Below are 14,782 nucleotides of genomic sequence, written 5' to 3'. Positions count from 1 at the left end.
TTTAATCCCCACACAAACTTGTGAAGTGGGTGGTATCCTGATATTATTATCACCATCACATCCTCAGCCTAAAATGGGTCAAGTGACTTGTAGGGGCCAAGAGGGGGTAGAACTGGGACTTGAACCCAGGGGTGGGGGCTGTAAATCCTCAGGTCTTCTCACCATTGTCTCCCTCATTGGGGAGAAGAGTAGCTCCTTCCTGAACCAGCCATCAGGGACTTAAAACTGCAGGAAGCCTGGACGCCTGCATCCAGATTCTCAGCAGGGACGGCCAGGCAAGTGGGCACGAACCCTCACTCGCCGGGGGCTGTGTCGGGGTCAGGTCGAGTGAGTGCATACCTCCACAACCAGTTTCCAGGGAGCAAGGAGACAGCGGGAATGGGGAGCAAGTAGAAAGGGCTGAGGCAGGGCTTCCGTACCTTGTTGATGCTGAACTGCCCCTCGAAGCGGCAGCCTGCCCCATTGTTCAGTGGGATCTTCATGGAGTTGTCAATGTGGCCCACTTCATGCCTGCCCATCTCATCCTGAATGTCCAGCCCGACCACTGCAGGAGCCAAAGGGAGACAACAGTCACAAACCCAGAGACACGGGAGGATGGGGGCCAGCCTGTTCTCTCTGGGAGCCTTCATTCATCCATTCCAGGGACAGGCCAGGCTGGGGACCTCCAGGAGCTCATGGTCTGGGGTCCAAAGACTACAGGGGACAGAATAATGACTCTGCTAAATGTGAGGCTGAGGGGAGGCAGGGCATAGTAGGGGTCCCGGGGCCACCCTGGGGGTCTGCCATACTGGTCCTCTGAATCTGGGTTCTGCCTCAGGTACTTAACCTCTGGATGCCTCAGTTTCTTTCTCTGTAAAATGGGGGGTGACCATAATTGAACCTTCCTTGGAAGATTATGAGGATCAAATAGTTCAGGTGTAGAAAATGCTTAGGGTCTGATGGATGCGAGGTGGAAAGTGCTTAATAAATGTTAGCTCTTGGATCTCAGATAGTCTTTTTATTTATTTATTATTTTTTTTTGAGACAGAGTCTCGCTCTGTTGCCCAGGCTGGAGTGCAATGGCACGATCTGGGCTCACTGCAATCTCTGCCTCCTGGGTTCAAGCAATTCTCCTGCTTCAGCCTCCCAAGTAGCTGGGATTATAGGTGCCCGCCACCACGCCTGGCTAATTTTTTTGTATTTTTAGTAAAGATGAGGTTTCACCATGTTGGCCAGGCTGGTCTCGCTTCTGACCTCAGGTGATCCACCCGCCTCAGCCTCCAAAAGTGCTGGGATTACAAGTGTGGGCCACCATTCCCGGCCTTCAGATAGTTATGGGGTGAATAGGCTCAGGCCCCCATCCACTCATCCATCATTCACTTATTCATTCATTCACACATTCCTTTACCCATCGCCTATGCTACCGGGCCCTATGATAAGCACCAGGGACGCACAAAGGGAAAAGGCAGGCCCTGCCCTCTGTCACCTCACTGTGACTCAGATGGCTTCCCCATCTGTAAAATGGGCAGGCCAATGCCAACTTCATCCCCAGAGATGGTCCAACTCGCCAGCGGTGAGAGGATTCCTGTGAACTATGGAAATGCAGGAATTTCCCTGGCAGGAGCGCTAAAAAGGAGGTGCCATACAGAGGAAGAACAGCTGGAAGCAATTTTAAAGAGGGCCAACCTTAAATGGGAACAATGGGAACAACTCTGTGTTCCTCGATGGGGATGGAGAAGTAAATGAGGAGCCATCCATAGAAGGGAACGTGCTGGAGCCATTCAAAATGACCCTCACGCTCCACAGGACACGGGAAATGCCAATGGTAAAATGTGACGTTTAGAGAAAACACAAGCAGGTCCCCATTTCACTCAGCAGTTCCAGTGTTGGCAGCCTGTCCTCTAGATACACAGTGTGTGTCCAGATGTCTGTGCAAAGCTGCTCAGGCAACCTCATTTGAAATTGTGGCAATCGGAAGCAATTCAACTGTTTGTCACCGGAGCCAGTGGAACAGCCCTCTTTCCCAGTGCTGTGCAGCAGGCAGGTACAAAAAATTGGCTAAATGCAGGTGCATGGAGCAGGCTCAGAGCAGATCAGTGGCTGAGTTACTAGCACTGGGACCTCGAGCAGGTTACTTAACCTCTGTGCCCCAGTTTCCTCTTCTATCACAGGCTTGTTGTGAGGGTTAAAGAAAAGTAAAACAGGACTGGGCACAGTGGCTCACGTCTGTAATCCCAGCACTTTGGGAGGCCAAGGTGGGAGGATCACTTGAAGCCAGCAGTTCGAGACCAGCCTGGCCAACATGGCGAAACCCCATCTCCACTAAAAACACAAAAAATTAGCTGGGCATGGTGGTGGGTGCCTATAATCTCAGCTACTCTGGAGGCTGAGGCAGGACAATCACTTGAACCCAGGAGGCGGAGGTTGTAGTGAGCTGAGATCGTGCCACTGCACTCCAGCCTGGGCGACAGAGAAAAACTCTATCTCAAAAAAAAAAAAAGAAAGAAAAGAAAAGTAAAACAGCACTTACTATGTGCTAGACTCTCTTCTAAGTGCTTTTTATGTAAGAACATACCATCTTGGCTGGGCGTGGTGGCTCATGCCTGTAATCCCAGCACTTTGCGGGGCCGAGGCGGGTGGATCACAAGGTCAGAAGTTTGAGACCAACCAGGCCAACATAGTGAAACCCCATCTCTACTAAAAATACAAAAAATTAGTCAGGCATGGTGGCGGGCGCCTGTAATCCCAGCTACTGAGGAGGCTGAGGCAGGAGAATGGCTTGAACCTGAGAGGTGGAGGTTGCAGTGAGCTGAGATCACGCCATCGCACTCTAGCTCCGGCAACAGTGCGAGACTCTGTCTCAAAACAAACAAACAAACAAACAAACAAACGAAACACCATTTAAACACCCCTGTGGGGAAGACAGTATTATCAGTCCCATTCTACACCTAGGGAAACTGAGGCACAGATACCTCACAGCTAGGAAACATCAGAGCTTGGAATGAAATCCAGGTGGATTTGCTTCTGAGCCCACACCCTTCAGCCATTCTGCTAAGACACCTCAAATCCCAATGCATTTAATATAGCCAAAGGATGCAGGGCAGGGCCTGGCCTGGAAGAACAGAATAAATGGCAGCTGTTATTATTTTACTCATATTATGAGTAATATGAGAACAGCTCCAAAACACTAGCTAGAAAAAAAAACCCCAGAAACTCCAGAAGGTTCCCACATGGTAGGGTCCCAATTAATTATGTAAACAACAACAACAACCCAAACCCAATATGTGTTCACAGACACACACACATGTAGAGGTGGGGAATAGGGACCCACCTTCTAGCAGCGGTGTCCTTTGGGGAAGATGGCATACTGGGACAAGAAGGGAGACAGGGGAGGGGTACTTTTGCTTTTTAAAAAACATATTATTTTTGTATTTTTGAATGTATGTCTATTTTAAGATTAACATGTATTCTTCTATTAGTTGTATAATGAAGAATATTATTTTTAAAAGCAGGATATGAGATCATACATGCAGCACAATCTCAGCTATGCTGAGAAACACAGAGAGGAAGGCCAGCTGGACAGAACGATGTGAAAATGCCACCGACACCGCTGTCAGGTAGCAGAATTACGGGTGATCTCTTTTGCTTCCCTGTGTTTTCGAGAAGTATAATGACGAGCATGCATTTTTTCCTACAATAAAAATGTGATGTTCTTTTAAAGAAAAGCCAGAATGCTGGGCTCTAGCAGGGGTGAGGGGCTTGGGGGTTCAGGTTATAGCCCACAGATCCAGCAGGGCATGGCAGGGCACGGGGTAGAGGTTGCCTGGCCTCTCCTGGAACCACATCTCTTCCCTTTCCTACCCCACTGGTCCCAGTCCTCTGGTCTGACTAAGAATTTCCTTGTTCCAGAGATACAGTCACTCCTGAATGAGAACCTGCCAGATGAATTATTTTTCTAAGTGAAAGAAAAAAAAATAACAAAAAATAAGACCGACCTATTTCGACAGGTTCCCTGGCTTGGGGCCCAGCGAGGATTCAAAATTGTGACGTAAATCTCACCCAAAGCAATGACAGGGCTGAGACTCTCCCTATCTCTGGCCGGAGGTGCACCCAGTGTTCTCTCAGCTGTGTCCTTTAACAGGAAGAGGGGGTGGGCAGAGAAGGGCCTGCAGCAGGCTCCGTGCCAGGCTGGGAGGAGGGACGGCTGGAACCCCAGTCCAGGAGAGGGCGCCCAGTCTACTCGCGGACGAGTCTGGGGACAATGCATTAGATTCTCCCAAGAACCTCAGACAACAGACATTACTAAGCCCATTTTGCAGATGAGGAACCTGAAGCTCAGAGAGTCACCTTAGCCAAGGTCACAGTTTTAGCCAGCAAAGGAGCCAGGATCTGACTCCAAATCAGACTTCAAATGAGTTTTGTTTTGTAGAAGTAATTCACTCTGGGCCGGGCACGGTGGCTCATGCCTGTAATCCTAGCACTTTGGGAGGCTGAGGTGGGTGGATCACCTGAGGTCAGGGGTTCAAGACCAGCCTGGCCAACATGATGAAACTCCATCTCTACTAAAAATACAAAAATTAGCTTGGCATGGTGGTGCGCACCTGTAATCCCAGCTACTCGGGAGGCTGAGGCAGAAGAATTGCTTGAACCCAGGAGGCAGAGGTTGCAGTGAGCCGAGATCACGCCACTGCACTCCAGCCTGGGTGACAGGAGTGAAACTCCGTCTCAAAAAAAAAAAAGATTTCATTCTTTTGGTTAAAACAAAATAGGTGTGAAGTCAAAAAAGGAATCTCCCAGCCCTCCCCTGTCGCAGGTGCTCTAGAGCCCTGTCCTGCACTCTCATGGATGGTGGACCAATCCGGCTTCTATAGGTGTCGGCCGCCAACGACTCAGAGCTGCACTCTTCTCCAGATGAATGCTCTTGGCTGACCAGAGGTCTTCTTGCTTGAGATGCTTGGGAGGTGATGTGACCCCTGCCACACATACCACTCTGCAGCCATTACCCAATGACATGGATAATAACAGCCTGGTCCCATTGCTACTGGGTGTGACAAATGCTATGGTGTCATTCACACCCCCCAGTATCCTGTGAGATCAGGCTGAGTTTGGACTTCAGCTGAACACACATCTTTGCTTATCCTCTTACACTGCCCTATCCTGCATCTCTCACTCCCTTACAGCTTCCTCCCTCAACAAGTCACTTCCATGAGACTCAGGCTCTGCTGCGAAGCTGTAACATGACCCTAAGAGACTCCCTGCCTCGCTGCACCCACACAGCTGCTCTCCAGAGGTAACCCCCATGAGTAGTGTCTTGTGTTTTTTATGCCAGAAAACCTCCAAGTGCATGCATACTCATTATATTCTCCTCCAAAAAAGAGTGGGGAGAACCATGTGTTGGCTTGGCTTGTCCTGGAGATCTTGCCACTTCTGCACACATGCATTTGCCCTGAGGAGGTGTCCTGCTGGAGGGAGGGACTGTGTGGAGTACTCACACTCGCAGTGCAGATTGGGTAAACTGATGTTCAGACTGACATCGATCTTGCCCCCGCTGTCCTTGTCTGGGTCATCGACGTAGAGCTCGTTCACACTAGGGGAGAGACAAGTATAGGAACCTTTGTTGAGATGGGGACGAAGATCTCAGCTGCAGGGGACAGCCAGGGATCACTTCACTTGGCGACCACAACTTAGATAATCCAGACTCCATCTGGGCAGAGCCTGCACTTCCTGTGCCCTCAGGCATGGGTCTAGGTTGCACTCTTCAAATGCAGCCTTACCTCTCAAGAGGGGAGGGCTGGACCGGGCACGGTGGCTCACGCCTGTTATCCCAGCACTTTGGGAGGCCAAGGTGGGTGGATCACCCGAGGTCAGGAGTTCAAGACCAGCCTGACCAACATGGCAAAACCTCGTCTCTACTAAAAATACAAAATTAGCTGGGCGTGGTGGTGCATGCCTGAAATCCCAGCTACTTGGAAGGCTGAGTATCATGAACCCAGGAGGCTGAGGTTGCAGTGAGCGGAGATTGCACCACTGCACTCCAGCCTGGGCAATAAGAGTGAAACTCTATCTCAAAAAAAAAAAAAATAAAATAAAGAGAGGAGGGCTGGGGATAGCATAGTGGTAAGAGCATATCTTTCAGAGTCAGACAGATTCAAGTTCAAATCCTGGGTCTGGTACTTGCTATGCTCACCTCTGTGAACCCACCTGTTAAGTAGGTATAACACCACCCACTACAAATAAGGTGGTTCGAACACTAAAATGAGAAATAGGGGTCTTATGAGGGATCAGGGCCTGGCGCCAACAGGCACAGAGGACCTTACTGCCTCCTCTCTTGAGGTCCCCTCCCCCCAGCTGGGAAGCCAGGAATTCCCTGATGCTCATCCCTAGGGGCAGAACCGGTTCTGAGAAGCAACTGGATGGCTGTATTAATTTCCTGTGGCTGCTGTAACAAATTATCACAAAGTGAACGGCCTAAACCAACAGGCATTCATTGTCTTACGCTTTCGGAGGTCAGAAGTCTAAGATGGGCTGTGTTCCTGGGAGAATGCATTTTCTCGCCTTTTTCAGCTTCTAGGTGCTGCCTAGGCTTGTGGCCCCTCCTCCCAATTCCAAAGCCAGCAGCTTCCCCCCTCTCTGACCTCTACCTTTTTTTTTTTTTTCCTTTTTCAGAGACAGAGTCTCGCTCTATTACCCAGGCTGCAGTGCAGTGGCACAATCTCGGCTCACTGCAACCTCCACCTCCCAGGTTCAAGCAATTCTTCTGCCTCAGCCTCCCGAGTAGCTGTGACTACAGGCGCGTGCCACCACTCCAGCTAATTTTTGTATTTTTAGTAGAGACGGGGTTTCACCATATTGGCCGGGCTAGTCTCGAACTCCTGACCTCGTGATCCACTGCTCCGCACTCCCCACCCCATAACCCTCCCAAAGTGCTTCATCTGGCCCACCTGGCTAACCCAGGATCCTCTCCCCATCTCAAGATCCTTAATGTAATCACATTTGCAAAGTTTCTTTTGAATACAAGGTAACACGGCCACATGCATCAGGATCAGGGACCTAGACATCACTGGGGGCAGGGAGTCATTATTCTGTTGACTGCATGGGCCATAGTTAGGGGCAGGTGGCTCCACAGACAGCCATGTCACCTGGCTGTCAGCAGCACAGTGTTGGCATCTGTTAGCAATCCAAATTTGCTCAACAAATACTTTTTGAGTACCTACTACCTGTCAGGAGCCAGAAACAGCAATGAATCAGACAGACGCTGTCTCTGCCCTTATCAAGCTTATAGACACAAGAACCAGACATCACTCAGCTCCTAAATAAATATGCTGCCACTCCCAGCGCTGATTACTGCTTTGACAGAAAGCTGCAGGGGGCTGTAAGAGGGACACTGACCTTTGGGGAGAAGGGGCTGGGAAGACTTCTCTGAGGTGTGACTGAGGTCTGGGGGATGCGTAGGCATCATCCTGGCAGCATGTGCAAAGGCCTGGAGGTTGGGGAGGGCACAGTGGGTCTGGGGAACTGAATGAAGGTCACCATGGTTGTAGTGTAAGGAGGCTGCATGAGGCCTTTAGACTTTTTTTTTTTTTTTTTGGACAGAGTCTCGCTCTGTCCCTCAGGCTGGAGTACAGTGGCATGATCTCGGCTCACTGCAACCTCCGCCTTCCGGGTTCAAGTGATTCTCCTCCCTCAGCCTCCCAAGTAGCTGGGACTACTGGCTCGCGCCACCACGCCTGGCTAATTTTTGTATTTTTAGTAGAGGTGGGGTTTCACCAGGTTGGCCATGCTGGTCTTGAACTCCTGACCTCAGATGATCTACCTGCCTCGGCCTCCCAAAGTGCTGGGATTACAGGCATGAGGCACCATGCCCGGCGGAGGCCTTTAGACTTGATAGGAGCACAGCCACGGAGTCAGGCTTGCACTCTCCTGGGCTCCCTCTGGCTGCTGCGAGCAAGACCCACTGGAGGGGCTGCTGTGCAGGAGGGAGACCAGGCGGGGGATGGCGGCGCCTTGGACGGGGTGGGATGGGAATGGAGAGGAGGAGGGCTGTAGGAACCCACCTAGAGCAGGCTGGACTTGCTGATGGATGGGACTGGGGCAGAGGGAGGTGAGGTGAGTGGGGAATGCAGACACACTGCTGCGTTTCTTCCTGGACCCATTCTTTGGGCTGAGAGCCTCTAGAAGAGGAGCAGGACAAGCAGGAGGGAGAGGGACTGAGAGATAGAGGCTGTGCCGAGCCCAGGTGTCTTGGAGGCATCCCGGAGTAGCTGCTGGGATGTCTGATGGCCGCATCTGATTCCCAATAATGCCCCCACCCAGAGGGAACCAAATCTAAAGGCCTGGCCGGGGGGAGGGGGCAGCTGAAGGGGGCAGTGCTTCAGGTGGCTGGGCTGTGGTTAAACATTTATTAGGCCCCTTGGGTCCCGTCCCTTGGCTGTAAAATAAAAGAGAACTGCTCTATCTAAGCAATGAAGACTCCAAGAGAGCTTTGTAAATGGCCACATCTTAGGGAAAGAATGAGTAGGACCAAAGCAAAGGAATTTCGTTTTTACTAAGACCACATCTTTGCACCCCTAACACCTGGTGTGATGCTGTTCACAAGGAATGGTGGGCTCTGAAAGACGCCTGGGGCCTGTTTCTCTGTGGGGCCCACAAGGATATTCCCAGAGACAAGCGTGCAACAGATGGGCCCCCACTCGTTAAGTTAGGAGGCCGACTACACGCATTCATGCCGTCCCGTGTGCGCCTGTGAAATGCCCTGAGCCCCATCTTAAAACCAGGAAACAGGCTCGGAGAGGGTGTGTCCCATCCCCAGGGTCACATGCTAGCAAGTAGCTGAGCTAGAATCTCAACCCGGGCTTTCCACAGCTCAGGCTGCCTCCCAGTCCTCTCCTCAGCATCAGGGTCAAGGAAGAAAATGAAGGAGGGCCCTGGTCCTGGGAAGCCTTAGGATGGGAGAGGGGAGACACGGGCCTGCGCTTGACCTTGCTTGTACTGTTGGCTCCAATCAGAGGCCACCAAGAACGAAGAAGCTGGAGGGAGAGGGGCAAACAGGAGCCCAGGAGGCTATAAGAGACAGGACTAGCTGGATTTCCTAGGCCAACTAAGAATTCCTAAGCCTAGCTGGGGAAGGTGGTCGCACCCACCTTTAAACACGGGGCTTGTAACTCAGCTCACAGCTGACCAATCAGGTAGTAAAGGGAGCTCACTAAAATACCAATTAGGCTAAAAATCAGGAGGTAAAGAAACAGCCAAATCATCTATCACCTGAGAACACAGGGGGAGGGACAATGACCGGGATATAAACCCAGGCATTCGAGCTGAATCGGGCAACCCGCTTTGAGTCCCCTTCCTTTGTACGGGAGCCCTGTTTTCACTCTATTAAATCCTGCAACTGCACACTCTTCTGGTCCATGTTTGTTCCAGCTCAAGCTGAGCTTTAGCTCGCAGTCCACCACTGTTGATCGCAGCCGTCACAGACCCGCTGCTGACTTCTCCCCCTCTGGATCCAGCAGGGTGTCTGCTGCGCTTCTAATCCAGCGAGGCGCCCATTGCCACTCCCGACCGGGCTAGAGGCTCGCCGTTGTTCCTGGATGGCTAAGTGCCCGGGTTCATCCTAACTGAGCTGAACACTGGTCGCTGGGTTCTACAGTTGTCTTTCGTGATCCACGGCTTCCAATAGAGCTATAACACTCACCGCATGGCCCAAGGTTCCATTCCTTGGAATCCGTGAGGCCAAGAACCCCAGATCTAAGAACAAAGATCCGCCGGTAACAGGCCCGAGGAGGATCCGCCTCCCTACAGCCAAATGCTCTGCCCTGGCCTTCAGCACCCAATTTCTACCCCAGCTGTAATTTGCAACTCTGGAGAGCTGCTGAGTAATGAAATTGCTGGGTGATTAACACACAGTCAACTAAGGAGAGCCTCGGCTTCCCTTCCCAGCCAGGAAGCCGCCTGGGACTCTTCCTTGAAGCAACTCACCTTTCCCACCTGGCGAGGCTGGGCCTCCGCACAGCACTGAGGGATTGTGGGATGATGTCATCCACTGGCAACCCTCTGGAGGTGACCTCAGCCAAGAGCAAAGTGAATCCAAGGTGTGGTGCCAAGGTGAGCTCACCCACAAGGCCCCAGGAAGCCTCTCCCAGGTGTGGGTCCCTGTCTTCCTAACCAGAATAAGCACAGAACAGGCTCCGCAGGACTAGAGGGCCACCCAGAACAAGGGGGCAGCGGTGCTGGGCAGGGACGGCCTGCGGCGCTCTGGCCAGGCTGGTTATGTAAGGCTAGAACTGGCTGCTCCCAGGCTCCTTCCTGGAGGGCCCCCAGGCTGTGGGATAAACACAGTTCAATCACCTGGGCTGCCTGATGAGGTCAATAAAGCCGCCTTCGTGTCCAAGGCAAATGTTCCCAGGCTGCTGGCTTCCTGCCACCCCAGCCAGCGCCACAAGCTCGCCCACAGCCACCCCATGGCAAGGGCCTGCCAAGGCTAACTAACTTCATTGGCTAGGGCTGAACTGATTTTAAAAGGCCAACGGGCTGCCAGAAATCAACCCACCTGGAAGAAAAGGAAATGTTTTTTGTGGATTCATTGTGGTTTGAGGACTTCCATGGGCCTGACTCCCCTGTCACCAGTGTGGGCAGTGGGAAGGCCAATGGAGGCAGTGGCAGACAGGTGTGGGCTCACCTCCTGGCTCTGCCACTTAGAAGCTGGGAGACCCAGGACACACTGCTTCACCTCTCCGAGCCTCAGTTTCCTCATCTGTAAAATTGGAAAAGCTTTCAATCAGTTTGAAAATAGGCAAAATTAATCTATGGCAATGGAAGTCAGAATAATAGTGGTGGGGGCTCTGACTGGGAGGGGCTCAAGGGACCCTTTGGTGATAGAATGTATTATGTCTTCATCTGAGTGGTTACACGTGTAAACACACGTGAAAATTCATTAGGCCTCTACCTTAAGATTTGTACACTTTGCAGTATGTAAGTTACAAATACCTCACTAAAATAAGAAAATAAGAAAGGAAAGGAAGGAGGGAGAAAGGAAAGGAGAGAGAAAGAGGAAAATAAGGATAAAGATTCCATCTACTTCACAGGGCTGCTGGAGGACTGCCAGGTCAAGCCGTTGGCTGCCCCAGGGCAGGAGAATGAGTGAGTGAATGAGTGTGTGTATGTTAGTGAGTGTGAGTCAGTGAGTGAGTGTGCATGTGTGAGACTCAGCTCTCTCTCGAGGGCTGATTCCAGACACTTCTTGGTAAAGAAAATACAGCATCGCGAGGGAAGCCCAGGCTACCAGGGTTCAAATCCTGGCTCTGCCACCTCTTGGCTGATTGACTTGGGCAAGGGGCTTCCCGTCCATCAGTTTCCCCAGATGTAAAATGGGGACAATCATAGTATCTATGCCATGGGGTTGCTGAGAAGATCAAATGAGAACAAGCGCAATGCTAAGTGTGGTCTTAGTAAACAGTAAGTGCTCAATAAATGTCTACTGTTTTATCATTATTATTAATATTGATGCTCAATGAGTTGATCCAGTGTTTAACAAGGGTACTGTTCTCCCTTCACATCGACAAAACCAGGCTCAGAGGAGCACAGATGGCTGGCCAAGATCACAGGACCAGGAGGAGGCAGAGGCAGGATCCCAGCCCAAGGACAGGAGGCCCAGAGCCCATGCTCTTTCCAAGCCATTGCACTGCCTGGATGGGATGGGAATCGGTGAAAAACTGAGGGGCCGGTGGCCCTCAAGTGGACTTGTGATGCAGGCATCCTAGTCCTTTTTCATAATCTTCAGGTGTGCCACCCCCTCCGCCACCGCCGTGGCCCAGGTGCCTGCAGGGTACAGGAGTGCTTAGGGGTCCAGTTGCATCTGTCCCACAAGCCTCCCCCACCCCCATCAACACCCCCAGGACGGGGGCTCCACGAGCCTCAGCACAGAGTTTGTGCTCACAAACTTCGGTGGAATGAGCCTGAGTGGAGGAGAGAGTCCTCAGCAGAACTCCCAGGACACAGGGAAGGCGCACGCTGGTGGAGCCGTTGGGAGCACATTCCAGGTGGGGGACGCCAGATGGCGTCATGGAGTCAGGCCCAGTGTGGCGAGTGCGTGGGAGGGTGGGGTGTGGGTGGGCAGTGGCCTTGTAGGGAGAGGTACGCAAGGGCCCGGGGAGGTGTGGGTGGGGAGAGTGTAAATGGAATGTGGTGGAGGGCCTTGAAATTCTAGTCTGAGGCATGAGTTCGATGACATCTATACAAAACAATTTTATTTGCTTTTAGAAGAGCCCTTAAATAGTTCAGATTCCTGCCTGAAGTATCTGACCTCCATGCTTCAAAATTTGATCAAATGGAAACTTAGGCGGCAGTGAGGCCCGCTGCAAGGGCTTGGGGTGGGGTGGAGGGAGGGACGGAGATTCTGCAAGCACGCGCTCCGGAACCTTGAGTTTCAAATTCTGACTCGTCCAGGTCGAAGTATGTGCATCTAGCACCCACCACGCGGACGTCTAAAATACATCCCTTGGCAGCCAACCACCGGGTTCTGCCCACCCCTGCTCCAAAGCCAAAGTCCCAGCACCCTCAGCCCCTCTGACTTGGGTCATCCCCCAGCTCCCAGCAGGGCTTTGACCTCTGGGTGGCCCCACACCAAACCCATCTTCACAAGAGGTGAGCTGCCCGAGAAGTAAACCCGTCACTCCACACTCAGACGCCCTCAGGCCTCCTATTGCTAAGAGCTATGTCCTTCATGCTCCTTAATGGGACGCCTGGGGCCCTCTACCCAGCCTGGCTCACAACCCAGGCTCAAGGCAGGCAAGCTGGAGACTTCCAGCTCCTCCTCCTGGTTAAGCTGCTGCTCCCCACTCCCGGCCTCCTATGGGGAGCCTGTGAGAACATGATTCCAGGTGACCTCCAAGTTCCCACCTCCCAGGCTTCCATCTGCCTGTTTGGCCACCTCACCCTAGAAGGGTGCATCCAAGTCCTCCAGTCAACTATTCTAACCAAAAAGCAGTGGCTCCCATGAGCCTGGGGCCCTGAAATGCTCGGGGCAGGGAAATGGGGTAAAACAGAGGAGAAGTACTGAGTCTGGGCTTTAGCAGCACAGACCTGGGTTTCACCACTTATTGCTTCATGTGGTTTTGGCCGCCTGGTGCCTCAGTTTCCCCAGGTGTAACATGGAGTGAACAGTAGTAGTTACCTCGAGGGGTCCTGCGATGATCAAGGAGACGACCATCATGAAGTGCTGACCTGCTGGGCACAGTATGCACGCCTATAATCCCAGGACCTCATGAGGTTAACAATTATTAAGAGCAGTCAGAGACTGGGCAGTCAGAGGCTGGAACATTCTGTGGCCAGGTTGCCTGAGGAGGGTCCTGCTCCCTGGAAACACAGAGTTTCAGAACACTCTGTGAAGCCTCTTTCCCAGGGATAATTACCGGCCTGTCCAAAGCCAGGTTGGAGCCCAACCACCCAAACAAATGTGCCTCCCCGTCCCCCGCAACCAGGCCCAGGCCAGAATAAGCGTCTTATGTCACTGATAACCACAGGCTGGGGCTGGAGCCATGTTGATCCAACCAACGGTGACCTCATTTCCTTAAGTTACAATCTCACGGTGACAGGAGGGGGCACTGACCCCACTGTAGCCACAAACCTGCCACAGAGGGCCAGCCACTCAGAAAAAGAGAACTGTGACCTTCGGTTCTTCCCAAACCTGCAGGGCTTCCTGGGGTCACAAGCTTCTGACAACTGGAAGACCCCAAAGATGCGATGCTTTCTCCTCTTGATTGCTTAGTAAGTCCTAGGGCTCACCCTGCAGAGGCCCTTCGGGCAATTCCTGCACCTTGGTAAGGAGGCAGCAGGGAGGGAAGGGGGCATTGGGGTCACTGTACCTTCATAGCTGGAGCCTCTGGCCTCAGCTCCGGACAGCCCTCTCTGTTCACCCCTGCCTCCCTCCCTCTCTCCAGCCGCTGACTTAGCACAGGGTTAGACTTCAGGCAGATGCTCAAAAAATGTCCCCTCATGTTTTTGTTTTGTTTTGCTTTGTTTTTGTTTGAGACATGGTCTCACTCTGTCTCCCAGGCTGGAATGCCATGGCGCCATCACGGCTCACTGCAGCCTGGATCTCCTGAGCTCAAGTGATCCTCCCACCTCAGCCTCCCAAGTAGCTGAGCCTACAGGTGTGTGCATCCATGGCCAGCTAATGTTTTTAAAATTTTTCTGCAGAGACAGGATCTCACTGTGTTGTCCAGGCTGGTCTTGAACTCCTGGGCTCAAGTGATCCTCTGGCTTTGGCTTTTCAAAGTGCTGGGATTACAGGTGTGAGTCACTGCACCTGGCCCCCTTCCTCCCCTCATCATCTAAGCTTTGTACCTCTCCAGGAACTCGGTGGGGTCAGAGTGTCCAGGCTGCCCCCGGGAGACAGGGAGAGGAAGTCCTGGCGCAGGGGAATGGGGAGCAGCGAGAACACACAGTGCGCGTCAGAAAGCAGCAGCCCTGCCCTGGGGAGACCGCAAGAGTTGTCTGGGCTTGCTGGAAGGGCCCTTCCCCAGTACTCCCAGGCTTTGTGCGGGTGGGGCCGCACCTGCTCGAGCCTCAAGCTGTGACGTCAAAACTCACTTGAAGGCGGCCCATTGCCTCAGTGCCCCACCTCATGTGGGATGAGCTGGGAACGCCGCCCCACACGCTGTCAGCAGCAGGCAAGAGAGGCATCTTCTTAACTCAAAGCGGAAGAGGGGACGAGGAGGTCACATTCACTGAGTACTTACATGCCTAGTGCGGAGCGGCCTTAAAACCTCTTTAAAGTTAGACAGGAACTATGTAGGAAATGAATAAA

General features: G+C 52.4%; 1 protein-coding gene across 6 annotated transcripts in view; it reads right to left on the bottom strand.

The window, feature by feature from the left end:
* Nucleotides 1-14,782, bottom strand: part of ERGIC1 (endoplasmic reticulum-golgi intermediate compartment 1) — a 121,528-nt gene that overhangs the window by 37,582 nt on the left and 69,164 nt on the right. For 5 of the 6 annotated variants that reach the window (XM_025386953.1, XM_025386954.1, XM_025386950.1 and 2 more), the window contains exons 4-5: nucleotides 5,472-5,566; nucleotides 420-544 (exon numbers count right to left, since the gene is read on the bottom strand). In XM_025386953.1, the coding sequence (XP_025242738.1) occupies nucleotides 420-544; nucleotides 5,472-5,566 (220 nt within the window). Of the gene's footprint in view, nucleotides 1-419; nucleotides 694-5,471; nucleotides 5,567-14,782 lie in introns of all 6 variants that reach the window. The other variant, XM_025386955.1, reaches the window with a different exon arrangement.

Source organism: Theropithecus gelada, chromosome 6, assembly GCF_003255815.1.
Source record: "Theropithecus gelada isolate Dixy chromosome 6, Tgel_1.0, whole genome shotgun sequence".
NCBI lineage: Eukaryota > Metazoa > Chordata > Mammalia > Primates > Cercopithecidae > Theropithecus > Theropithecus gelada.
The sequence above is the reverse complement of the archived record's forward strand: the minus strand, read 5'-3'. Positions and strand labels throughout refer to the sequence as shown.